Genomic DNA, 25,919 nt, shown 5'->3' with positions numbered 1-25,919 from the left:
AACAGCAGAGCCTTCCCATGGTTCCAGGAAATCACACTCCCTTGGTTACCTGTCCTAGACCCCAACAGTTAGCTGAGTCTCTTTTCTACACCCAGCCCTGTCATTCCCGACACAGAATAGCATGCACGATTACCCCGGGCTTCCTCCAACCTCGCTCCTCCACTCTTTGAGTTCTGCCCGTGGCGCTGGGACTTCACTCCTTGCTCCTCCACTCTCCTGCTTGCCATGGCGGCTACTATAAAACTCAATAGATGAGTGTTTGGAAAACCTTCTCTACCTCCTTGTGATAGCTATCTTCTCCCAGCTGAAACATTTCCTCTTAGAAAGAGGAGGAAGGTTCATAAAATTCAGGACGCTAGCCAGGTGATGGCGGCACATGCCTTTAATCCCAGTACTTGGGAGGTAGATGAAGGTGGATCTCCAAATTCCAGGCCAGCCTTGCTTACAGAATGAGTTCCAGGACATCCTTGACTCAAACAACAACAACAAAATAAATACATAAATAGATAAAAAAAAAAAAAAAAGAAAAAATATTCAGGAAGCTAAAGAAATTTATGAGGTGCAGGAAGACCACAAAATTTACAGAGATTTAGGAAGCTCAAATGTCCCTTCCTAAGTTCATATAAACAATAAACAATAGCTAGGGAAAAGGAGAATCTTTACTGTACCTGCCTGTAAGTTACTCAGGGAACTCCAGGGATGTGGCTTTGTTCTCAATGATGTCTTTGTCTTTTTGAGACTGTCACATAGATGGTATCATATAAACCGTAATTTGCTTACTCATCTACTTATTGAAGGATATCTGAGGAGTTTTCTATTTTGAGTAGTTAGGAGCAGGGCTGCCTGTCAATATTTATGTACCTGTTTTGATATGACTATAAATATTTCTTTCTCTAGGGTCTGTATCCAAGAATGAGATTTTGGGGGATAGTACGAGTATATTTAGGTTTATAAAAAGTGCTTTCTAAGCAGCCCTAGCAATGCGTAGGAGTTCTGGTTCTTCCACTTGCTCATCAACACTTGGAGCTTTATGTCTTACTTTAGACATTCTAACAGGTATCTGGCAGGACCGGAAGGCTGTCATTTTCAGGTCCCTAGTGGATCTGATGCTAAACATCTTTTCATGTCTTTATTTTCCTTTGTTACAGACTCTTTGGTGAAGCAACTCTCTGTCTAGAAGTTGGGTGGTTTGTCTGCCTGTTACTGAGTTCTGGAAGTTCTTTCTATGTTCTGGTAGGAGTGCAGATGTATCAGAGAAGTGATCTGCAATGGTTGCCACCTACTCTGCAGCTTATTGGTTCTTTTTTTGTCTTTCATAAAGAAAAAGGTTTATTTTTATATAAAGTAAAATTTTTTTCTTTTAAAATTTTTTCCTTAAAGTTTTATATTTTGTTCTTTTCCTTTATAGTTGTGATCCGTTTGGACTTAGTGGGATTATTATTATTATTATTATTATTATTATTATTATTATTATTATAAAAGGTAATGTTTGGTCTATGGGTCTTTCTTTCTTTCTTTCTTTTTCTTTCTTTATTTATTTTTACCTAAAATGTCCAGCTATTCCAAAGTCACCTACTGAAAAGAATATCCCTTCTTCTTTGAATCACCTTTGTCAAGTGTCAGCTGGGCACATTTTTGCAAGTTTATTTCTGGAATCACTTTCCTGCTTCATTGATCTGTGCCGGGCCTTTCATTATTGTTATACTGGTTTAACTAACCATGTTAGAATAACAGTATGATTCCCCCAGTTTTCTTCCTATTTTCCAAAACTATTTTAGGTCTCATCCCTTTGATTTTGGCATGAATTTTAGAACCAGGTTATCTGACCTACCTGAGTAAAGTCCTGATGATGTTTTGATCAAAATTGTATTAAATTCATATTAAGTTTATAGAAACCATCTGTGGGACACCTGACATTCCTGTTGTCTTTAGTCATCTAGCCCATGAACCAGTGTGGGTTTCCTTTGAATCACAGAGATCTTGACTTCTTTCATCACTGTTGTATTGTTCAGCCTACTGCTCCCTATTCCACAAAAGACATGACATTAACTGAGTTTTTGGCATGTGGAATTTTCTAGAATCAGCTGTATTCCAATCTTTTGCCTTGGGGAGCTAATCTATATACCTAAAAATTTCCATTTCCAGTTGTACATTATTATAATATAGAAATAACAAATGATTTTTTTGTATGGTGACCTCACAAACAGCAAACTTGCTATTAAGGGTTATTTCATAACTTCTTACATAGAAAATTGTGCCACCTATTAGTAAGGACTACCTGCTTGTCTGTCTCTGTGTCTGTGTCTCCATCTCTCTCTGTGTGTGTGTGTGTGTGTGTGTGTGTGTGTGTGTGTGTGTGTGTGTACATGTCTGTCTGTCTATGCCTCACACTTCTTTTTTTTTTTTGGTTTTTCGAGACAGCGTTTCTCTGTGTAGCTTTGCTGGAACTCACTTTGTAGCCCAGGCTGGCCTCGAACTCACAGAGATCTGCCTGGCTTTGCCTCCTGAGTGCTGGGATTACAGGCATGTGCCACCACCGCCCAGCGCCTCACACTTGTTTTTCCTGTCCTATTGCATGCACTGTCTAAAGTTCCCACTGAGATGCTGAATACATGCGAGAACATCTATTGTACACCTTTGTCTTATTACTTCTAGGGCAAAAGCATTCAGACTTTCCACCAAAGACATATTAGTGCTATAGTATTTTTTAATGTGTGGATTTTTTTAGTTCTAGTATTTTTTAATGTGTGGATTTTTTTAGTTCTAGTATTTTTTAATGTGGGGAATTTTTAGTTCTAGTATTTTTTTTAATGTGAGGAATTTTTTAGCTGTAGTATTTTTTAGTATAAGGAATTTTTAGCTATAGTATTTTTTAGTGTGAGGAATTTTTGAAGTTGAAATTCCATTGTAATCATTGCTTACTTTTCCTCCTCCTGTTATGGTCTGAATGTTTTTGTTCCTGCAAATTTGGTGTGCTGAATGTTTAAAGACATGCTCTTTCAAACTTTACCATGGTTTCTGGTCTAAATTTAGTCAGGCTCAAACCATGTGCTACCATAATTTCAATATCCCACCCAAACTCTGCATGTTTAATTCTTATTCTGAGGAGTTAGAGACAAGCCCTTAGAAGCAATTGGACCATTTTGAACCCAGCCCTCAAGAACTAATCCATTCGTGGATTAAGGGGTTAATGCAGTGGTTCCCAACCTTCCTAATGCTGTGACCCTTTCATAGAGTTGTGGTGACTCCCAACCATAAAATTATTTTTATTGCTACTTCACAACTGTAATTTTGGCACTGCTATGAATTTTCATGTAAGTATCTGTGCTTTGCAATGGGCTTTGGCCAGCTGTCAAAGGGCCATTCAGCTCCCAAAGAGATCACAACCCACAGGTTGAGAACCACTAAATTAATGGGTTATCCTGAGAGTGGATCTATTCTAAACACAAGTTTGGGTCTGTCTCTTGTGAGCATCCTTCTTGCCATATAATGCCAGTGCCAACTTGAATTCTGCAGAAATTTCCAATGAACAAGAGCAGTCTTGCAGAAGCAGCTCCTAAACCTTGGAGTTTGCAGCCTCCAGAACAATAAGCAGAATAAAGCTTTAGTTATTAATCACCTAGTCTCTGGTAGAAAATCGATTAAGATGTGGTTAAAATGGCTAGACAGTCACTACAATGACTTTCCTGACATTATGAATGCAGTAGGATTTAACTTACAAGTATGTACTAATCCTTGCCAGGCAACAGTCTAGGTACAGAGCAGATGAAAATCAAGATGTTTGTGGACATCATCATTCAGTATCTATGGTTTTGGCTGTTAATATTCAATCTCCCAGTTTTCTCATACACCAATAGCAAACTCCCTGAAAAATGAATTAAGAAAGAAAATTCATTTCCAATAGCTTAAAATGATCTAGGATGTCAGGCACAGTGGTGCACACCCTTAATCCCAGCACTGGGGAGGCAGAAGCAGGAAGATCTCTGAGTTCCAGGTCAGCCTGGTCTACATAGAGAGCTCCAGGACAGCCAGGGATACATAGAGAGACCCTGTCTCAAAACAAACCAACAACAAACAAATCTAGAAATAAAGTTGACCAAGAAGAAAGACCTCTATGGTAAAAACCAAAACACTAAAGAAAGAAGTCAAAGACACTAGAAAACAGAAAGAACTCCCATGTTTATGAATTGGCACATTTAATATTATAAAAATGCATGTATTACTGAGTGATGTCCATGTTCAGAAATCCCAATGTCAAATGGAACAAAACAATCCTAAAACACACTTGTGAGTACAAAAGACCTATATATGAAAAAGTGTTCAACATCTGTAGTTATAGGGGAAAATGCACACCAAAACTACATTGAGATTCCATTTCATCCTACTCAGAATGGCTATCAACAGAAAAACATAAAATATAATGACACCTATATATTAGCATGTCACAGTGAAACCCAAGACAGAAAAAAAGCCCTTAGACACTGCTGGTGGGAATGTAAAGTGGTGCAGCCACTCTGGAAACCAGTATGAGGTCCTTCAAAAAGTTCAAAACAGCAACTTCATGATGGAGCCGCACCACTTAACTCAGCCTTGCTAATCATGACACCATTCCCAATGGCCACATTGTGGAATCGACCTACGTGCCTGTCAGCGGAAGAATGGACAAGGCTGTATCTATACACTCAGGGGAGCTAAAATAAAGCTTATGCCATTTGCAGGAAAGCAGATAGAATTGGAGATTATCATGTTAAGCAAAATAAGTCAGACTCAAACAAGTATTGCATGTTTCCTTTCATATGTAGAAACTAGAAAAAAAAACCAAACCAAACCAAAGACATATAAGTGAAAAGTGAAGTACTATGAAGAGGTGAGGGACCAGGGAAGGAGGAGAGAATAATTTTGAAAGTGGTCAAAAGATGTTATATGCATGTACTGAGTTGCCAAGAAGAAATCTATCACCTTATATAATTAATATGTAATATGAAAGCTGGAAATATAAAAGAACAACAACAAAAGCTAATATACCTCCTAACTCTCAACCGGTTCCAGGTGCAGCCAGTCCCACACCTACTGGAGACATTTGAGGGAACAGGGTAGGATCAAGGAGTGACTCCATCTGGCCAATTCTTTGTCTGAGGACTTAGTTGAGGAATGAGTCTATGACCTAATTAGGGTTGGGGGAGCCTCAGGGGAGGCTGGGATGTGTAGCTTGATCCTACAGGGATCAGAACCTCTCTCTTGTGCAGAACAGGAAAACACTGAATACTGGGAACTAACATGCTAGCCAGGGGAGTCTTGTGCCCACTGAAAACAACACAGGAGTGCAGAGATGCACAGATGAGACACAAGGAAAGAATGAGTTCAGATGACATGGCTTCAGTCCCGGGATACAGCTCTACCCAGGAGTGAATACACCATATTTTTGGATGCCTAAGTTATGAGAGCCATAAATTCTCTCACTCTCCTCCATTTCTGACTTAAACCTGTTTGAACTGGATTTTCTAGCACTTCCAATAGATTACAGGTGGGAAGCAGGGGAGAAGGTGGCTATGGTTCTCTGAGTAATTCCTTCGTCAAACACATACGGCCTAGTTGCAATGAAGACAGGCTGGTGATATGGGTGCGAGGCCTATCAGATATGGGGCCAGAAGTTTGTGGGGCAGGTCAAGGGGATGAAAGTGGCCTTGTTGGTATTGAGCTACAGAAGGGTTGAAACCATTATTACCTCACCTCCTACAGTGGCCATTAGGGGCAGCCACCAATTATCACCAGTATGATGGTAATAACTCCTGGCCAATCCTGGATCTTCTGTTTCTTTTCAATGTTTATTTCTTTTTGATAATGGTGTTCTGAAAATGCTTCGGCACAGCATCTGGTGCACTTGCTTCTGGGTGGCTCAGTCCCCACTTGCCTCCCAGGTTCACTCTCGGCCGCTCTTTGTCCTGCTCTGTGTGCTGGCCATCTATCCCAGGGTTCCTTGCTCTCTGGTTTTGGATGTAGTCAAGGAGCAATACAAGCTGAAGATCTTGATAGTGGAGCCAGGAATAGGTACTGTATTTCTCCTTTCTTTCCTTCCTTGCTAGGGTTCTGGCAACAGCTTTGTATATACATAGTTGGGTTTTTGAGACAATGTTTCTCTGTGTAACAATAGCTCTGGCTGTCCCAGAACTTGCTTTGTAGACCAGGTGACTTGGTTTCTTGAGTGCTGTAAAAGCCCTGTCATTTGGTCCCTCGGCCATAACCTCAGCCCATCTAACATGCTAACATGGCCTGTTCAGGCCCCAGGGAGATTATAGCAAGCCACAGCTGTTGGTCCCTGGGCCCTCCCAGCCTTCCCGTAACTCTGTCTGACTCTATAATAGCCCTGTGATGGGGTTCTGTTTGGGGAAACTTGTCTGAGTAAGTGTGCCATTGGTTTCTTGTCGGGTACCTAGTTGATGCAGGCCACCTTCCCAACCTCAGTCTCTATATTTCCAGTCACCACAAACTCCCTGATGCTTTTTTTGGAGGGGGGGGGGTTGAGACAGGGTTTCTCTGAGTAGCTTTGGAGCCTGTCCTGGTTCTTGCTCTGTAGACCAGGCTGGCCTAGAACTCACAAAGATCCGTCTGCCTCTGCCTCCCGAGTGCTGGGATTAAAGGCGTTCGCCACCACCGCCCAGCGGCCTGATGCTTCATAAAGAAGCTCTGTAGTGTCTGGCTTCCACACCCCTGTTCACACAGATGCTCCTCTCTGGAAAACTTTTATTCTGTCGCTGCCTCAAGACGTCTTCCCAGTCCTCCTTAAACTGCCTTTCTTTAGGCCTGTCTCTGAGCTGCGGTCATGCTGGCCCCTTCTGAGTCTTATCTGCATGTCACACCCTCTGAGCAGCCCCTGTCTCTCTGTCCCAAGCTGGAGGTTGAGGCACCGTGTGCCCAGCGCTGTACTCCACCTCCCAGCACTGAGCCTCACATACTGCAGGTCTCTGACACCTGCTGCACCAAACTGAACCAGCAATGGTTTATCGTTGCTACTTACTGCGCATGTCCAGGCAGCCACTACCTCATCAAACCTGATCGTGACAGGGAAAAGGAAATTCAAAGAAAGCTAGGCTACAGGAACTAGCAGGGGGATAAATTCTGCCATTTTCCCGTGAAATTCCAGCTCTGAGATGCATCTTAAACGTGACCCAGGAAGCCATCTTGACTCATGGGCTGGTTGTCCCTTGACTGTGGCTAAGCTTCTTCGAGCATGAAGTTGGAGGGATTGGTTCCTACAGCGGGAGGCTTCTCCCAGGGTCCTGGGTGCCCTGGAGTCTGGGGAGCCTCCTATACTCCAGTGAAAGCAGAACTGGCTGGGGAAAGTCAACTAAAGGGAATCCTGTCTAGAGCAGGCACCCCACTGGTTGAGAGACCCGGCTTGTGGGGAAGGCCTTTCTGTACCCTGTGTGCAAGTGTGCCGGTGTTAATGCATGCATGGATGGCTAGGTTAGTTCCTGACCTGAATAATGGGTTCTATGGGTTGTGATGCGCTACTTTAATGACTAAGTCCAGAGCTTCAGCAGTTTGCTCAAGGTCAGCTGTAACACGCAGCAGACTGACAGAAAGTGGAAGAGACAAGCAGAGGAAGGACTCTTGGAGGAGGGGCACCTAGACGGAAATTCACTGTAAGGCGTAGAAGCAGCTGAACCGCTCCTTTGAGACGTCCGTATGCATCTGCAGCTGCTCCAGCCCGAACTTGAGACCCAGTTATTGGAAATCAGAAATAATCCACTTTGCTCCAGAGAGCAGGCTGGTTCTTTCCCTGCTTCCATCCTGTGGGGGGAGGGGTGGCGTGGGATGGGTGGGGCATGCGCACCGGTGTGGACTCTTTCAGATTCCCAGTCCCACCCTGTGGCCGACATCACTAATGATGACCATGTTCTCCACTACTGAACTCTGCCATGGACCCAGCATCCTTCAAACTGTGCTGTTGACCACTTGGGCCATGCTGAGCTCCTACCACGGTGACTGTGGAGCTGTTAGTAACCAGGCTCGATTCTTCTCTGGGACCCACAAAACTAGAACTTAGGCTTAGATCACATTGTCCGCTGATAAGTAAAAATCTCCCGGTAACGAGCAACTCCACCAATGCAATGTCAGATCAGGCCAAATTAATAAGTCCAGGTTTAATTAATAAATCTGAGCAAAGAATTCCCAGGTGGTCCCGGGGGAATGGGAGAAACCCTGTCGCAAGGTTACCGGCCTGGTCTTCAATACCCTAGAGGTGTGGTCTTTGAGCAGCTCCAGGGGAGGCACCCACCTTTGGCAGGCTTTCTGAGGGGCAGGGTCTGGAATGGAAGGAGTGAGGCCAGAGCAGAGCTTCCCAACATCCTCCACTGCTCCCTAAAATCTCATTCAAGTGTGTGGGCAATAAAGGACCAATGGGATAGACTCATTAAGGGCTTACATGTTTTATTCTTTGGTAAAGAATGTTTTGTTGTTGTTGTTGTTGTTTGTTTGTTTTGTTTTTTGAGCTAAGGATAAAGAATGATTTTTGTTTGTTTGTTTTTTGTTTTTTTTTGAGCTGAGGATCGAACCCAGGGCCTTGTACTTGCTAGGCAAGTGCTCTACCACTGAGCTAAATCTCCAACCCTAAAGAATGTTTTGTAATGCATCAAAAACATTTTTTGAGCGTCTCTTATGAAGCAGATGCAAGGCTACACGTCATCTGAATGACATACTCATTAAAGACAACATTCCTAGCCCCTCAGGAGATGGAGGTGAGAAATGTAACAGTACGTATTGTTACAGGCCTGAAATGGTCTGCCCCCTGTAAAGCTCATTGCTGCGGTGGTCGTGTTCAGAGGAGGGGCTATAAGGAGTGAGTACACCATTAAGAGAGGATTAATCCCTTTCTCCGTGTGGGTTCTAACTCTCTCAGTCTGATATATTACTGCAGGAGGAGGCTATAATAAGCTGAGGCTATTTCCTCTATTTCAGTGGTTCTCAACCTTCCTAATGCGGCTGCAGCAACCCTTTAATACAGGTCCTCAAGTTGTGGTGACCCCCCCCAACCATACAATTATTTTTGTTGCTATTTCATAACTGTAATTTTGTTACTGTTATGAAATGTAATGTAAATAAATATGTGATATGCAGGATGGTCTTAGGGATCCCTACAAAAGGGCTGTTTGACCCTCAAAGGGGTAGTGACCCATAGGTTGAGAACCAGTGCTCTATTTCATTTCTTCTGGACACACCTGCTTTTCCTGCTTTTCTATCATGAGCTGACATGCACCTCATAGCCCTGTACACTTGGAATTCTCAGTTTCCAGAGCTTTGCACTCAAATAAACTATTTTCCCCCAGTTTTGAATTTTACAAGCAACTGAATAAAAAATTTTATTCAAAAATAATTGAATTTTACAAGCCAAAGAATAAAAAAAAAAATAGTAGTTCCGTGCACTGATCTTAAACTTCTATCTGACCTTGATATTGCAAATATTCCAGCACACCTGCCCCACCTGCTCACAGCCACTGCAGCTGTGGCTCTGCTAAGAACTCCTCGCCCCAATTCCAGTTCTCATTTGAAGTCAAGGAATGTTGGAGCATCCTTCCAGAACCACTTTCTATAGTCTCATGTGAGTGATACTTGCACATGCCTTGCTACAAACAGACTGAGGCAATAGATCACAGACATCTGACTCTTCATCTCTTGCCAGTAATGTCCATTCTTGTTCACTTTAAATTACTTTCCTCGTTGGCTGCTAAATAGATTGATTTTCCTAGCCACAGACTATACTTTTCATCTCATATGCCTATTCTGTTTGATGAACCGTGGCTGTCTGGAACACAGTTTTAAGTATCCAAGCAAAAGGTGTTGTCATCAATTAGTGATGTCTGCCACAGGGTAGGCTAGGGGGTGATGATGTGAATACTGATAATTCGTGAATATAAATTTGTGGCTATAAGGGTATGAAGAAGGGAGATGACCTCTGAGCAATCAGATAAGTCTATACAATAAAAATAGGAATAAGAGCCATCGTCAATAGGCAGGATAATGGTAGATGAAACATCTGAGCATTGGTGCCACAAAGTCCAACCCATCATGAGAAAGCAAGTACTAGCTAAGTTCATTTGAGATATAACTTAAGACAGAGAGTTTATGTAAGAGAAGTGTTGTGGAATAATCTTTTTGTACACTGCGAAGAAGTATCTCTCAGATTGGTTGAATATAAAGCTAAATGGCCAACAGCTAGGCAGGTTTTTCAGGGCAGAGAGAATGCTGAGAATAAGAAAGTTGAAGTTGGGAGGAGACACTGAGGATGCACAGGAAAACAGCATAGGCAGTACAGAGTAAAGGCAATAAAGGCAGAAAGTAAATTAATAGAAATGGGTTCATTTGAGTTCTAAGAGCTAGTTAGAAACAAGCCTAAGCTATCGGCCATGTTTTATAATTAACAAAAGGTCTCTGTGTGGTTATTTGGGAGCTGGCAGGCAGGACAGAAAAATCTGCTTTACAGAGAAAGGACTAAAGAGTGTGAAATACTCCTAATTAAAGGACAAGGTAAAGAAGAGTCCAGAGACAGAGCAGGTTAAAAAAAAAAAAAAAGAGGAAATTCAAGAGCCTTTAACTCCTTTGTAAGAAAGAGGTCTGTTAACAGTGTCCTTAACTACCAATTAGGTACATCAGGATTTCCTCAAAGGGAAGAAACCTTGCTTAATGCTAACTTAAACTTTAGAATCAGACAGTCCCAGGTTTGCACTTCTGTTCTTACCCCCATGACCCAAGGCCCACATTTCTGTTTCCTCATCACCAATCAGATGCTTCCTCAACTTACTAGCCACACTAGTGGCAAATGAAGTCCACAGGAAATCAATCCCCTGTAAATATTAGCATTACTTTGCCCAACCACAGACAAGAACTTCTCAAAGGAGACAGATGTCTCTGAAAGCCTCACAACTCCAGGAATCCTATATGAAAGAAACCAAGGTGCCTAAGTGTCTCAGAACATAATTATATGAGACATGCATAGAAACTGGGTTCATTTTCTAGGAGTATGGAGAGGCAGGAGGTCAGGCTTCCTGCAATTGGACGTTTCTGGTGAGTATACCTTTGGTCACTGTTCTTGGCTTAGATCTTTGCTGAATTATAAGTAATCAAATAACTTCCAGACTGTAGCACAGTAGTAGAAAAATAATTTGACTCACCTAAGCTCTCTCCCCTGAGGATTTTCCCCTTGACTGAATACATATTATAGTTTTAAGCTCCTGAACACTGATCCCAGATGGTTCTCTCAGCATTTATAAGAACAAAAACAGTATAAGAACAAACTCTCCACAGTCACCATTTTATCCCAACACGCAGGCCAAGATCACAAGAAGATGGTGTCGAGACCCTTCCTTGGCACATAGAGCTGTGATGAACATTGTCTTGCCTCTGGACCTCAGGGCATAGGAAGGAAGGGGCCCAGGAGCCACAGCCTCAGGCTAAGCAGAGGGCCATTGGAGGGCCTTACTCCTCAGTGCTGGTTCTGGTCAAACAAGGTACATTGTTCCCGACTGGGCTGAGTGGAGATGACCCCTTGGAGCTCACACAGCTGGGAGAACCTGTCTGGGAGAACCCATTCAGGACAAGCTATGTAGAGCATCCACAAGCTGGGGGAAAGGTCCCCTCCTTCTGGGATATGAGTGTTTGCTGGAAGGTCATGGGAAGGCTGTTGGCAGGTACTGAATCAATGGGGCAGCATTTCTGGAAAGGAGTCACAGAAATACTTCCTTTCTAACAACAGAGGTGTCACCACTGAGTGTGCTAATGACAGCAGAGCTCTCTTGCACTCAACAAGGTGGATGAAGGCTCTCCTTCTACAGCTACACACCTTGCTAACCTCAGGGCTTGAAGAGAATTGTGGGTTCATGGTAACTGTCTCCAATGCTGTCTTCTACCAGGTGCATGTTCAACATGCAAAATACAAAAAGGAGTTAAAGCATTGGCCGCTGTAACAGACACCATTGCAGGGGGAGAGGGGTTAAATGGTCACTCGATGTTGTCTAGGACAAGCACATTTCCTTCTAAGTGTTTGAGTCCCCACAGTCAAAGTGGCCCTTGCTCTCCAGTGACGCTGGGGAGATTAGCAGCTCCTTAGGCGAACACTCTTCTCTGGCACCAGGCCAGTATGTTGCGACTCTCTAGGACATCTATTTTCAGTCTCAGCTCTGTCAAAGGTAATCACAGTTCTCACAAGTAATTAATATGGAACACTTGATCTGTGTGAGCAGGAGTGCATGTGTGTGCATGTACACACAAGGACACACAGTCAAGCACACAGGCACACACACACACACACACACACACACACACACACACACGTGTGCACATCCGCACACGCACACGCACACGCACACGCACTCCAGAGCTGAGTCCTCCTCCTACTTCCTGCACCTTCCTAGGCTTTGCACACACCTTAGCTACTCTTTGAGTGTTACCACACACCGAATCAGCATGCAGAATTTTCTACACAGCGTGTCTCCATTTGGAGCCTCCTTATTTGTTATGCCCAGTGCTCGAAAGTTTTGAAAGGTAAGTAATAGTTTTGTTAAGTTAAAGCCAACAAGAAACCACAGTGTTTCAGATGAAGTAGCATTTAACTAGACATTTAATCTTTGTCAACCATTAGCAACTTACATTCAAAGCAGTCTCAAAAGGCAGCCATTAAGAAGAAAGGGACACATATGTGCAGAATCTGGTATGTGAAATCATTTGTAAGAATCATTCTCTAACTTTTGCTTAGATAATGTGTTTTGGGTTTTGATCTAGTAGGTTTGAGGTACAGAACAACATTCCAAAATTAGAATCTTTTCGGAGATTTTTGTTTTCCAATCCCGTTTGATCTGGCTTCATTTCAAACTGAAAGCCGTCACAGGCGTCTAAAGCCCGTTTTTCCTTTTCTTTTTAAAGTTTCTTTTGAAGGTTAGCACGCAAACTAACGAGTTGTATTGCTGCATCTTTATATGTACCTGTATCATTTGTTCTCACTCACCACTCCCCTGCTCCCCCCACTCCCCTGCTCTCCCCCCACTCCCCTGCTCCCCCCATTCCCCTGCTCTCCCCCCACTCCCCTGCTCTCCCCCACTCTCCTGTTCTCCCCCCACTCCCCTGCTCCCCCCACTCCCCTGCTTTCCCCCACTCCCCTGCTCCCCCCACTCCCCTGCTCTCCCCCACTCTCCTGTTTTCCCCCTACTCCCCTGCTCTCCCTCACTCTCCTGTTCTCCTCCCACTCCCCCACTCCCCTGCTCTCTCCTGTTCCCCCTCCCCCGCTCTCCCCTGCTCTCCCCCCACTCCTCTGCTCTCTTCCCACTCCCCTGCTCCCCCTTACTTCCCTGCTCTCCTCCACTCTCATGCTCTCCCCCATTCCTCTGCTCTCCCCCTACTCCCCTGCTCTCCCCTACCCCCACAGCCCCCATTTAAATGTTCTCCTCTACAATTGTTTTCTTTGATTTTCTTTTCTTTTTCTTTCTTTTTTTTTGTTTTTGTTTTTTTGTTTTGTTTTATTTTTTTGAGACAGGATTTCTCTGTGTAGCTTTGCACCTTCCCTGGAACTCACTCTGTAGACCCGGCAGGCCTCGAACTCACAGAGATCTGCCTGGCTCTGCCTCCCAAGTGCTGGGATTAAAGGTGTGTGCCACCACCTCCCGGCTCCTTCAATTTTCTTAACACAAGTATTCCACTGCCCTCTCTATTGCTGCATCTCTGAAGATCTCTGACACATTTTCCATGATCTAGCTTCTAGTTTTGTGACTTATACACACATACACATATGTAGTCTTAAATCTAGGTTCCACATGTAAGAAAAAAGGTGTTTGTCTTTCTGAGTCTGGCTTATTTTGCTTAACATAATGATTTTTAGTTTCGTCCATTGTCCTGCAAATGCCATAGATTCATTTTTCTTTATGCCTGAATAAAATTTCACTGCACATATGTATTACGTTTTCTTCATCCATTCATCTGTTAATGAACATCTAGGCTGTTTCTGTTTCTTAGGTATTGTCAATAGTGCAGCAATAAACATGGAACATGGATGTGTAGGTATCTCTGTGGTGTGCTCACTTAGAATTCTCATATACATATGGGCCATTTTATATACATATATATGCGTTAGATGTCTGGGTCATATGGTAGTTCTGTTTTTAGCTTTTTGAGGAATCTCCATCCTTATTTCCACAGTGATTGCACAAGCTCACACTCCCATCAGGAGTTGCCCTTTCCTCTACATCCTCACCTGCATTTGATGTGATCTGTGCTGTCCATCATAGCCATTCTGACTAGGGTGAGAGAATTAAAAAATTAATTTTCATTTCCCTGATGGATAACAATACTAAACACTTTCTAAGTGTTTATTGATCTTTGAACTCTTTCTCTCTAGAACTGTCTATTCAGTCTGTTAGCCCATTTATTGACTGGATGATTGGTTAATCTCTGATGTTTAAACATTGCAGTTAAAGAAGATTTTTATTTCATTTTTAATTATGTGTATGTGCATGAGTATGTGCACATGTGAGGGGGTGCCCATATGGTCCAGAAGAGGGCATCAGATACCCTGGAGATGGAGTTACAAAAAATTGTGAGCTACTTGACATGGGTGCTGCTGGGTCTTCTGCAAGAGCAGCAAGCACTCCTGCTGGGACAGTTCTCTGGCCATTGATATTCTTTTTATGTCCTAGATATTAAACGATTGTTTGATGTAATATTGATAAAGATTTCCCCTCATATTGTAGGCTGTCTATGCTGGTGATCATTTTCTTTGTTGTTGCAGGGAAGCCTTTTAATTTCTCGTAATTCTACTTATCAATTCTCAGGTTTCATCCCTTTGCTACTGGACTCCTGATCAGAAGAAAGCCTTTGTTTATGCCTGTATTTTGAAGTGTCCTGTTTGTTTTGCTCTAATAGTTTCACATTTCAGGTCTTACACTAAGGTCTTTGATCTACTTCAAATTTACTTTTGTACAGAGATAGTTTTATTCTTTTACATGTAGAAATCCAATTTTTTTCAGAACCGTTTATTAAAGTTTTGTCTTTTCTCCTATGTATGTTTTTTGACAAACTTTGTCAAATACTAGATGGCTGTAATTGTGTGGGTTTCTGGGCCCTCTATGCTATAGCTTATCTACATATCTGTTTTTGTACAAGCTCCATGCCATTTTTATTATTATGGCTCTGTTATATAATTTGAGATAGGCTATTGTGGTACCTCTAGCATTGCACCTTCTGTTAAGGATTGCCTTGACTATTTGGGGACATTTGCACTCCCACATGAATTTTATGATTGTTATTCTGGTTTCACAAAGAATGACACTGGGATTTTGATGGGATTGCTTTTGGTAACATAGTCATCTTCACAATATTAATTATTCCAATCTGTGTGTATGGGAGGCTTTTCCATCTTCATCATAGAGATCCTTCACCTTCTTAGATAGGTTTGTTTGTAGGTTTTTGAAAAAGCTCTTGTGAATGGGATTTCCCCCCTGAGTTCTTTCTTGGCAAGATCACTACTGGTGGTTTGAATAGGAATGACCTCTGTAGACTCATGTGTTTGAATACTTGGTCCATAGGGAGTGGCACTATCAGGAGGTGTGGCCTTGTTAGAGTAGGTGTGGCTCTGTGGGAGGAAGTGTGTCACTAAGGGGTGGGCTTTGGGGTCTCATAAGCTCAAGCCAGTTTACTTTCTGCTGCCTGTGGATCAAAATGTTGAACTCTCAGCTCCTGCTCCAGCACCATGTCTGCCTGCATGCCACCATGTTTTCCACCATGACGATAATGGACTGAACCTCTGAACTGTAAGCCAGCTCCAATTAAATGTTTTATATGAGGTGCTGTGGTCATGGTGTCTCCTCACAGCAATAGAAACCCTAACTAAGACAGAAGGATAGAGAAGCTACTGGGTGTTTTTGTTTGTTGTTCTTTGTTTAAACTTGATTTTTGTATTATACTACCTTAGTCAAAGTGCTTATTAGCTCTAAGCATTTTCTGGGAGTCCTTAGGATATTTTAGGATCTCATCATCTATAAGTACAATAATTTGACTTCTTCATTTCCCATTTGTATCCCTTTATTTCTACTTCTTATCTGATTGTTCTAGATAAGACTTTGAATGCTAAATTGAATGAGTGAGAGAGTGGTATCCCTGTCTCTTGGCAGACTTTAAAGCAAAGGCTCTCACTTTCCCATCATTAACTATAATGTTGGGTACTGGTTTGTTGTGATAGCCTTTCTTACATTGGTGGATGTTCCTTTTACTCCTACTTTCTTCAAGGCTTTTGTCATGAAGGGATGCTAAAGTTTTTCAAAGGCTTTTTCTGGCATGAATTGAAATGATCATATAATTTCTGTCCTTGGATCTTTATATGCTGTATTATGTGCATTGCTTTTGTACATGTTAGACAACCTCTAATCCTTGGAAATGAAACCAACTTGGTCACGGTGCTTGATCTTACTATGTTCCTGAATTTGGTTTACAAGACTTTCCCCCAGATTCATATTTATGTTCGTCAGGGAAACTGGTTTATAGTTTTCTTTCTTGTGTTTTCTGGTTTGGTATATGAAGCTGGCTTTGTAGAAAGGGTATGAAAGCACCTTTTCTTTTCTATTTTGTGGCAGCAGTTTGAGGTATAAAGCCCAATTTTCCTGTTTCATCTCTTCAGTATGTGGAACTTAGATCTAGAAAGACTCCTGGGTACTACTTAAGGAGATATTGAGGATAGATGAGGACAGATGCTCGATAGATAGGTACTCAGGAAGGGCAACTTAAGCAGTTCTTCATTAACACATAAGAGCATATATATATACTTATCCATCTACAAAGTCAATGATACAAATGTAACCAACAAACTACCAACCTTAGCACTTACAGAAAATGCCACAAAAACCCATTGTAATAACCATTATTGCTAATGTCATGTCTGTGGCAAGCTGTGGATTAAATATACTATTGCAAATAAAATATGCTCCTAAATCAGCAATTTTGTTTTCTCCAGTTTCTAGAACTACATAAACCTATTCTTCATCAAAAGCCCAAATCTAAAAAATAGTATAAATCTGTTATTACATATGAGAAACCATGCCTTTTGTTTTCCCTACATCAAATTATTTATTGTATGCTACAGAAGTTAGTGATTTTAAACATACAGAACCAAGCTATTCCTATCACTTTAAAGAAAGGCCAGATAATGTTTTTTATTTTGTAAGTTGGAATAGTCTGTGTTTCAGTGATGTTTTGCACTAGAGATGTGTCAGGGCCAGATGCATGTGTTTATTAGCCCTCTGATTACTGTTGGGAACCATCTGACACTGATGGAGAATGTTACCCTGGTTAATTGCCTCACATAAGACGTCACTGAACAGCTGAAGGGACATCAAGGTCATTCCATCTTCATGTAACGCTCCCCACTACTTCCCTAGCACCCTGTGCAGGGGTTCCTCTGGGTCCTAGCAGTGACATAAAGAGTGACTATATGACCATGGAGCTAAAGGTTCTTTAACCCTAGAAGGATCCTCAGAGGCTTCATGACCCAGGAACAAGTATGCAGCACACCTACTACTATGTCCAGCTCTTGAGTCCTTGGGAGACATGGATAATCGATTTCAGAATTTTTGCTTTTGATTCTTTCTCAGCAAACACTTCACCAGGAAAGACAATCTACTACCTATAAATGAATTAACGGGTGAATGGACTCTTCCTTGCTCTTTTAGATAATATAAACCCTTTTCTTTTTGACATGAAACAAAGGTCCCCAAAGTATATTAGATTTTGGATTATATTGGATTTTTAAGAGTCAGTTGCATTATTTTATGGTTTCATTCTGCTTTTGAGTATATGCTAGGTATCATGGGAGCACCCCAAGGGGTCTGTAATCTAGTTTTAAGAAAGAAAAATGAGTATGCCTGGTGTATAGCAGACTAAGTTAAGTGTTAAACTGAGTTACTTATGTAGAGTTACTTCAGTAGAGGGACTGAAGAAAGCAGAAAAGAACTTCCATGAAGGAACTGGAACCTGGTGGAATCAGTGTTCATTTGCTCATTTAACAAACAAGAACCATGTTTGTGGCTCCCAATACTCTAGGTCATAAATTGCTCAACAATTCAACAAATGTACAAAGCCTTAAAATAAATGAGACAGTGCTGTGGGCACAAAGTCTTCCATCAGAGGCCCATGGTTAGTGGGGAGGCAGAGAAATCAGAAGACAGAGTAACAAGTGCCTGGCAGGTGTGGGCTTTGTATATCAGGAGGAAGTATGGTGGACAGTAGCAGAGTCTGTGGAGCCAAACCACCAGGGTTTGAATCACAGCTCTGCCCTTGATCAGTGACCTTGGGCAAGTTTCCTGTCAGTGCCTCAGTTTCCTGGAAATATGCTTGCTGGAAAGATGAAATAGATTGAAACACATACAGCACTTATGATAGTGACACCAAGCCCTAGATCTTATCAAAGGCAAAACAGGAAGGGAGGGTGCTTCATATCTCTCAGAAGAAGGTGCATTACTCAAGGTGAGTGGAGCTGTCTGTGTGTTGAAGAAGGAGGCTGTGGGATGGATGTAGACAGTGGAAAGTTTGCGATGCCATGCTAAAGAGATGGCCTCTCTACGCTAGGGCTGCTCTACCAGCAGCCATACATAGGCTGTTTTAAGGCCCCCAATGAGATAATTTGATCTGCTTCTAAGCAAGGTCATTTGGACAGCAGTCTCAACTCTTCTCATAGCGAAGACTTCAATGGTGGCCTCCAAATGGACAGGCTCATGTCTTAGTCTCTGGAACCTATGAACAGCATCCTCTACAGTATGATGCAAGTTAGCTAAGGATCAGGGGAGGAGTGAGAGCCAGCCAGGCTCTGCCACCAGAAAAGGCAGATCCAGTGCCCTGTTCAGGTCAAGCCTTCACTGGGTCCCTCCACCCTGTGGGCAAGCATTCAGTTCTCCTGGGCCCTGTTCTTCCCAGCATAATTCATATGCATTCTCTCTTCATATTCTCTCTCTCCTTCCCCCTCCTCCTCCCCCTCTTCCTTTCCCTCCCTTCCTCCCTCCTCCCCTCTCTCATCTCCACCTTTAAGATTGTGTCCTTTGAAATGAAAGCAGACTTAAAACACAAAACAAAGCAGGAAAAGGTTCTCTGGCTGTAACACTGAATTACCACTTTCTGCCAACCCTTTCGCACCCCAGTGCCTCCAAAGAGAGTCTCCTGGGGTTACCTGCCCTCCTCCACTCACAGCAGGACTTCTGAGCATCCCTCCCTAGCACTGGTTACTTCTGAACTCTGCTGGTGTCTGGTCAGTATCCCCCACTCTGCATCCTCAGCTCGGGGGTCTTTTCATCTCCCTGTTCAAATGGGTTCATCTGTCCCCAGCTTTAACCTCTTCCTGAGCCTGGGAAGTTCTACCTAATACTCCACTCCACTTGCAACCCGACTCCAGACTCCAGACTCCCTGCTTCCTGCCTAGCTTCACCCAAGGGCCCCTGGAGGCTCTTCCACCTCCATATGCCCATACCAAACCCCTTTCTGGAACTCCGGATCCTGCTAGACACAGTCGCTCTCACTCTGACTGCATCCCACCGGGAATGAACTGGATGGCCCTCCTTCCCCTCCTTTTTCCACTGCCTGGACGGGACCCTTCCTCTCCTTGCTTGGACATGAACCTGGCCCTCTCTGTTACCAGCTCCCTTTCTCACCTCAACCTTCTAGCCCACCCCACCCCCAACCTTTCCCTGCTATGTATCCAAGGAGTCAGGATGCCCCAGATATCTGCACAACCTGTTGGCTAGCTGGCTTCACTATGTAGACCAGGCTGGCCTCAAACTCAACAGAGATCTACCTGCTTCTGCCTCCTAAGCGCTGGGATTAAAGGTGTGTGCCACCATGCCAGGCAGGTACACTTAAATCCTGCTCTACCAATGCCAGTGAGATGAAGAGCTGGGTCTGGAGTCCTGGGATTCACAGCTGGCTCCAAAATGAAGCAATGAAAAGCCAAGACCAGGTCCAAATGACACTGTCAGGCATGCCCAGAGCCATTCCAGGGCAGAAGACACAGACTGGAGAAGGGCGGTATTCAGAACTGGGAGTAATTAGCTCAGAGCTTGTACAATAGCGAGATGATTGCTTCCTTAGAGCTCACAGGGACAGCTTCACAGTGGACAAGTTTGACAGCTCTGTGGTGCAAGCAGTATCTATGGCCTTTTGGGAAAGTTCCCAAGCTGAGCATTGCAGATTTCTCCACACAAAGCCTGGAGGGGAGATGATACTGCCCATATCGATGGGACAGGGAATCCATGGATCTCCCCAGCATTCTACGCTGCTGCCCTAGCCTGGGTGGCCAAATTCTCACACACAGGAATTCTGCTCGGACATAATTCCCACTGAGACCACACCATTTCTCCCCACTGACTTTCTGCCTATAAAGCAAGTTAAGAATTAGTCCACAGGGTAAAAAACAAAGCCATTAACTTTTTCTATTCCCTCTTTTTAAAGTGAATAATGCTATAGAGATTGGCATTGGCTTGAAGGCCATCAAATGCCATTAAAACCGATACTATGGACTTCAAATTATAAACTGGACATTAGGCAGAATAGAGAGACTCAATTTCAAAACAAAATATTCATTTTCTCCTATTGAAATTCAGATTTTCTTCAATGCAGCATTACTGAATGCCTATTGTAGGCCGTCCACAAACTGGGTGTTTCCGCACTGTCTTACTAACTCTGGTCATAGTTTTTAAGGTGAGGGAACTGAGGATCCCAAAGAATAAGCAATGAGTCTAGATAGCAGCACTGGGGGGATTCGGGAGTCAAGTCCAGGCTCCTGGCTGTAGGCACCATGCTTGTTCTACTGTCCTATGGGAACAGGGAAGCCAATTGAAATGAACCTCCCAGGTGAAATAGTATTTTCACAGTCTTGTAGGGTTTCACAAAAATTATCAAAGACAGTCACCCACTTAGAAATAAGGATTTGTCAAACATTTCTCTCAAAAAGTCTCCTTGATCATTAAAAATTAAGTTAGCATTACACTAGTGAACAGGATCTTTAATAGTTTTCCCTCGCTAGCTATGTCTCAGGAAATCGGAGGCTTTAAACAGGAGCTCAGGTACACACACACACACACACACACACACACACACACACACACACGAACACATGCACTCAGAGTTTTTTGAAACAGTCTCATGTATCTCAGTACAGCCTCAAAGTCACTATGTAGCTGAGGCTGACCTTGAACCCCTAATCTCCCTGTTTCTACCTCCTGATTCCTGGGATGACACCTTGCCTGGAAAAAAAGAAAACTTTGCCCTTAGGTTCATTAACCAAAATATTTTACATAGCAATAGCTGCTGACTTATTTTGGGGGCCGAATATTTCAATGGCTGTGTTCAGAAGCTCTCAAAAAGGAGCTAACTGCATTTAACATCCCTCCCCCCTTTAAGGTCTATAGGCCCCAAAACTCCCCAAAGAAGGCTTCATGAGCGCTCTGGTCATTTTGCTGGACCAATTAAGGCAGCTGTAGAAAACCCTGACTATGACAACCTAAATAGGGCTGACAAATTCTTAGGACAAGTGGCTGGGATGTTGTTGCTTATTAAATAGGCAAGCTAGTGTAAGTCTGAACAAAGGCATGTTCGAGTTTTCACTCGGACCAAAGGGACTCTGAGTGGCAAAGAGGAGGACCCCAGCAAGTGCCTGCTTGGGCACCCTGGTGATATTCTGAGCTGGAGGCGTCTCATACCAGATGGCAACATGCCTAAGTCTGTCTTTCGAGTCTCAGAAAGAGCAAGTGATTGCTAAGACCTCAGCTGGCCACTTGGAATTTTAAATGGTGGATTTATGGTTAAGACAAAATGCCAGAACCAAGTTCCAATGTGGCTCACTCACACTCAAACGGGGCAAAGGGGTCCACCTGAGACCACCGGCCATGCCTGTGAATTAGGAAGGAAGCCTTTTCTTGGCCTGAGGATGTCGCTTTTGCTACTGGTTCAAAGGCCAGTGCGGAACCGGTGGACTTTCTTTGGAGAGCGGCCTCTGGTGAGTTGGTGTGTGAACTGTGGGGCACTAGCACTCATGCTGACTGCTGGGTTGGAAACAGTTGGTGACCCAGTGGAATCTCTGGAGCGCCCAGGGCTGCAGACACACAGAACTGGGAAGGAGACATAAGTGTTAGTCACCTCCAAAGCTTTCAAAAGGATTTAAAAATAAATTCTATACTCATCATTGGGAAAACAAACAAGGCATGGCTTCAAATCCATTCACTCTTAGTAGGGCCTGTTATTCAAATGTGATGACGCAAGATAAGCCTTCCCCCCAAATGCCCTAAACCACTTGGCACTGGGGAAAGTGAACACTAGCGGCTCTCCTTCCCCCCTTTCCTTGCACAAACGTCCTCTGTTAAGGCGATTCCAGGGTGTTATTTATTTACTAGTGGCCTGACTTCCCTTTGCCTAAGGTTCTGGAGGGGCCCCTACGACCTCAAGGATTCCATTAACTTCCAAAGGCATTTTATTTTTGGTGGGGGAAGACCTTGGAGGAGAGAGCAGGTAACACCAAGTGTTCCCAGACTCAAGAGCAAAGTGCAATACCCAGGGAGAAGAACCGGCTGCCCCATCTCTTCTCCAGCAGAGGCAGCAATCTCCAGGCAGAGGGTGGAGACTGCCTAGGAATCCACTTTCCCTCAAGGTGCACCTAGTACCTGCTGGGCGGCCCCACCTGGGATATAAAGACCCACAGGGTTCCCGCCCTAAAGTGCATTATCGAGCTCTCCTTAGACAGACAGCCTGGCCAGAAAATGAGTAACTCAAACCTCTGAGCAAGGGCTCAGACAGGCACCTAGTCCTGGCTCAGCCATATGTCAGGCATGGGCCACTTAAACCCACGCGAGCGTGAAACCAAATAAAAGCGGCGTACATTATTTTTAATAGAAAAACGTGATGAGCAGGTAGCCCAGGAGGAAGAAGGGAGCTGAGTTCTCTTAGCGCTGGATGCTCGTGGCCTCCCTAGAGCCACAACTGCTAGGTGGGAATTCAGGCATGAATCTGATTGATGGGGAATCCTGTAAGAAGGCATCTACCCCCTGCCAGGGACTTGGCTCCACCATCCCGCAGGCCCAGATGTATTTTCAAATCCGACGGAGAACTAGAACTAATTCATACAGTCTCGGCCGGGCACCGAGGTGGTGGTGGTGAAACAGTTAAAGATGAAGATCAAATTAAACCCTGCTTGTTTTCAAATGACCCCCGTCCACCTTCCAAGCCCCTTTGATCATTTTGGAGAAAGCAGGGACAGCAGCTTGCAGAGCACCAGAATGGGGGTTCCCTACGAGCATTGTTCCCCTGCGTGAAAGCAAAACGCTCAGGTTGCTCCCAAGCTTGGGGGCCCAGACCGGTGGGGACGCGGGCAGCGCGCGTCACGCCGAGCCCACCCGGCCCGGACCCGCGGCCTGTCCCCGGGCGCGCGCCTCGCCCCCCGCGCGGCTCACCTAGCAGCACCGCGGCCACGGTGGAGAGCAGCAGCCAGTGATTCCGCAGGAAGCGGCGCCAGTCGAATCTGGAGCTCGTGGGCTTCCCCATGGTGGGCATTGGCTCCAGCGGGGACTCCGGGAGCGTGGCGGATGCGGGATGCTGCTGCTGGGCGCCGCGGGAACCCAGCGCAAGGGCTGCTGTCAGCGCTGCCACCGCCGCTTGGGGACCGAGCACGGTGGTTTTGCGTGGCGGGCGCGCCCGGCTCCTCCCGCCGCCGCTCGCTGCAGCGCCGCGGCCAACCAGCGAGGCAGGGCGGAGCGTCCCGGTGGGGCGGCGCGCGTGGGGCGATCGGGTCTCCCTCTGTTCCGCGTGGAGGCTTCCCACCGGCGGAGCTGCCGACCTACTGCGATTCCACGCCAGCCTCCTTGGGGACACACAGCCCTGGTCCCCGTGCGAAGGGATTCGATGAGCGGATGCGTTTCTTTCTGCTTTGGATCCCGGGCGCCGGAGTCACAAGGAGATGGGACACAGTGTGACTTTAGAGGAGGTTTGGGCAATTTTCCCACCGGGTCTCTGATATTCCCCGCGGGATTGTTTAATTTTCTGATTCGCGGCTCAGACAGGATCCGTCAGGACCCAGCCTTGGTCGTACAGCCTGCGCGAGGACGGTGGTCACCTGAACAATTGACCTCTTTAGGTGCCTTGCACAATTTAGCAATTGCACCCCTAGGACTTGCTCTGTGGCCACCACTCGGTAATCAGGGCTTCGAACCAGGCCTGGCTGGTGTGGGAAGGTGGGCGGGCCCATCCCATCCCTAAGGCCAAATGCCTTTCGGGATGTAGTTGGAGAATCTAGGTTAGTGTGGACACACAAACTGCACTAGCTGATTTTCGCTTTCTCTTTTCACCCTCACTTAAGCAGACTCTACTTGCCTTAGCATATTACCACCTTAACTAGGCGAGCCCAGTACCTTTTTGGCATTGCGGAGTTTACTCTCTAGTTGGGTTTCAGGGGAATCTGCTTGTTCAGATTACTTGATCGCTAGAACCCCATTGCACAATTAGTTTGCTTTAAAGTGATTTTGAAAAAACCTTCAAAATACAGTGAATTAGACTTTATTAACCATGTACATTATAGTATGAAAGATCATCTCCTTTCCAGGGTCTAAACTCTCAAAAAAAGTCAGGAGAGGGGAACTCAAGATCACTGGGTGCCCAGGCTAGAGCTGGAAATAAAAATGGCCGAAGAAGGCAAACTATCAAGAAAAAGAATCATTTTACAGTTTAGATAGATAGATAGATAGATAGATAGATAGATAAAAGACAAACTCAAATGCCCAGTGTAGAAAAAAAAAACAAAAGCAAAACAAGGTTAAATATATTATAAAACATGAATCCATATGCAGTCTACAGAAGGGAAATTAATGGGGTCCCTTAGTACCATGGGGTAAGAAAAAAAAAGTTAAAAACTATATGTGTAATTTGATCATGTGTATGTAAAAATCAGTCTGTAAAACAGAGCTGTGGACTTAGAAAAGACCCAGTGGAATATGCTGGGATTCCGCAGTGGTGCACCACATTTTCATGTTTTCCCTTCTCGGTGTCCTGGGGATTGGAAATGTCCATCACAGTTGTGCTCCAGTGTACTCTACTGTATTTATAAAGCCAGCCCACCCTGCAGATGGGAAGCAGGGGAGGGATCTGAAATAGATCTTGTCTACCTCACAGCCTTTGCTTTGTGGGGAGGACCTTGCTTTCAGTTCCTGCACTGCTGACGAGTGAGGTGGCCTTGAACCTGTTGCTTAATGCTGATGTCTCAGTTCATCTGTGACATGGGTGCTCAGACACTCCTGGGATTTTGTGGAAGTTTCGAGAATCAAACAAGATGCTTGCCTCACCTTCATCTTGAGGGTGGGCAAACCTAGGCACAATCAAGTTAAGAAGTATACACAAGTTCTCTGCGTTAGGAGGAGGAGGAGGAGGAGGAGGAGGAGGAGGAGGAGGAGGAGGAGGAGGGATTAAAGTGGGAAGCCTGCCTCCATACCTAGTCATTGAACTAATTCCTCCTGTATAGGGGGCACATACAGAGCTCTGATGGGGAAGTTGTTCTTGAATAACTGGTTTGCTTAACTCAAGGTCTTTAAGGATACATGTCCACTTGCAGAAGAAACTTGGGTATCCTGAATGAACTCTACTCAAGCCAACAGCAAATCCATTTTATGGGAGCAGGGACTGAACTTCTGAATTCATTATCCCCATGGCTGGCATCTTGTACTTTGGGATTTCTCAAACCAAGAAATGCTGGAGGCAAGTACTAGAGAGAGGAGTTGGAGATCTCTAATGTGTGCTATCTATCTCTATCTGTCTCTGTCTATCTCTATCTATCTATCTATCTCTGTCTCTATCTGTCTCTGTCTATCTATCTATCTCTATCTATCTCTATCTGTCTATCTGTCTATCTAACTCTATCTGTCTCT

General features: G+C 44.3%; 1 protein-coding gene across 1 annotated transcript in view; it reads right to left on the bottom strand.

The window, feature by feature from the left end:
• The window catches only part of Slc1a1 (solute carrier family 1 member 1), a 74,132-nt gene extending 50,463 nt beyond the window's left edge, over positions 1 to 23,669 (bottom strand). The window contains exon 1 of the mRNA XM_036208752.1: positions 23,460 to 23,669. Coding sequence (XP_036064645.1) covers positions 23,460 to 23,559 — 100 coding nt within the window. The 5' untranslated portion in view covers positions 23,560 to 23,669. The remainder of the gene's footprint in view (positions 1 to 23,459) is intronic.
• Positions 23,670 to 25,919: the final 2,250 nt, after the last annotated feature.

Source organism: Onychomys torridus, chromosome 1, assembly GCF_903995425.1.
Source record: "Onychomys torridus chromosome 1, mOncTor1.1, whole genome shotgun sequence".
NCBI classification, from domain to species: Eukaryota; Metazoa; Chordata; class Mammalia; order Rodentia; family Cricetidae; genus Onychomys; species Onychomys torridus.
Note: the sequence above shows the minus strand (reverse complement) of the source record. Positions and strands in the feature narration are given on the sequence as shown.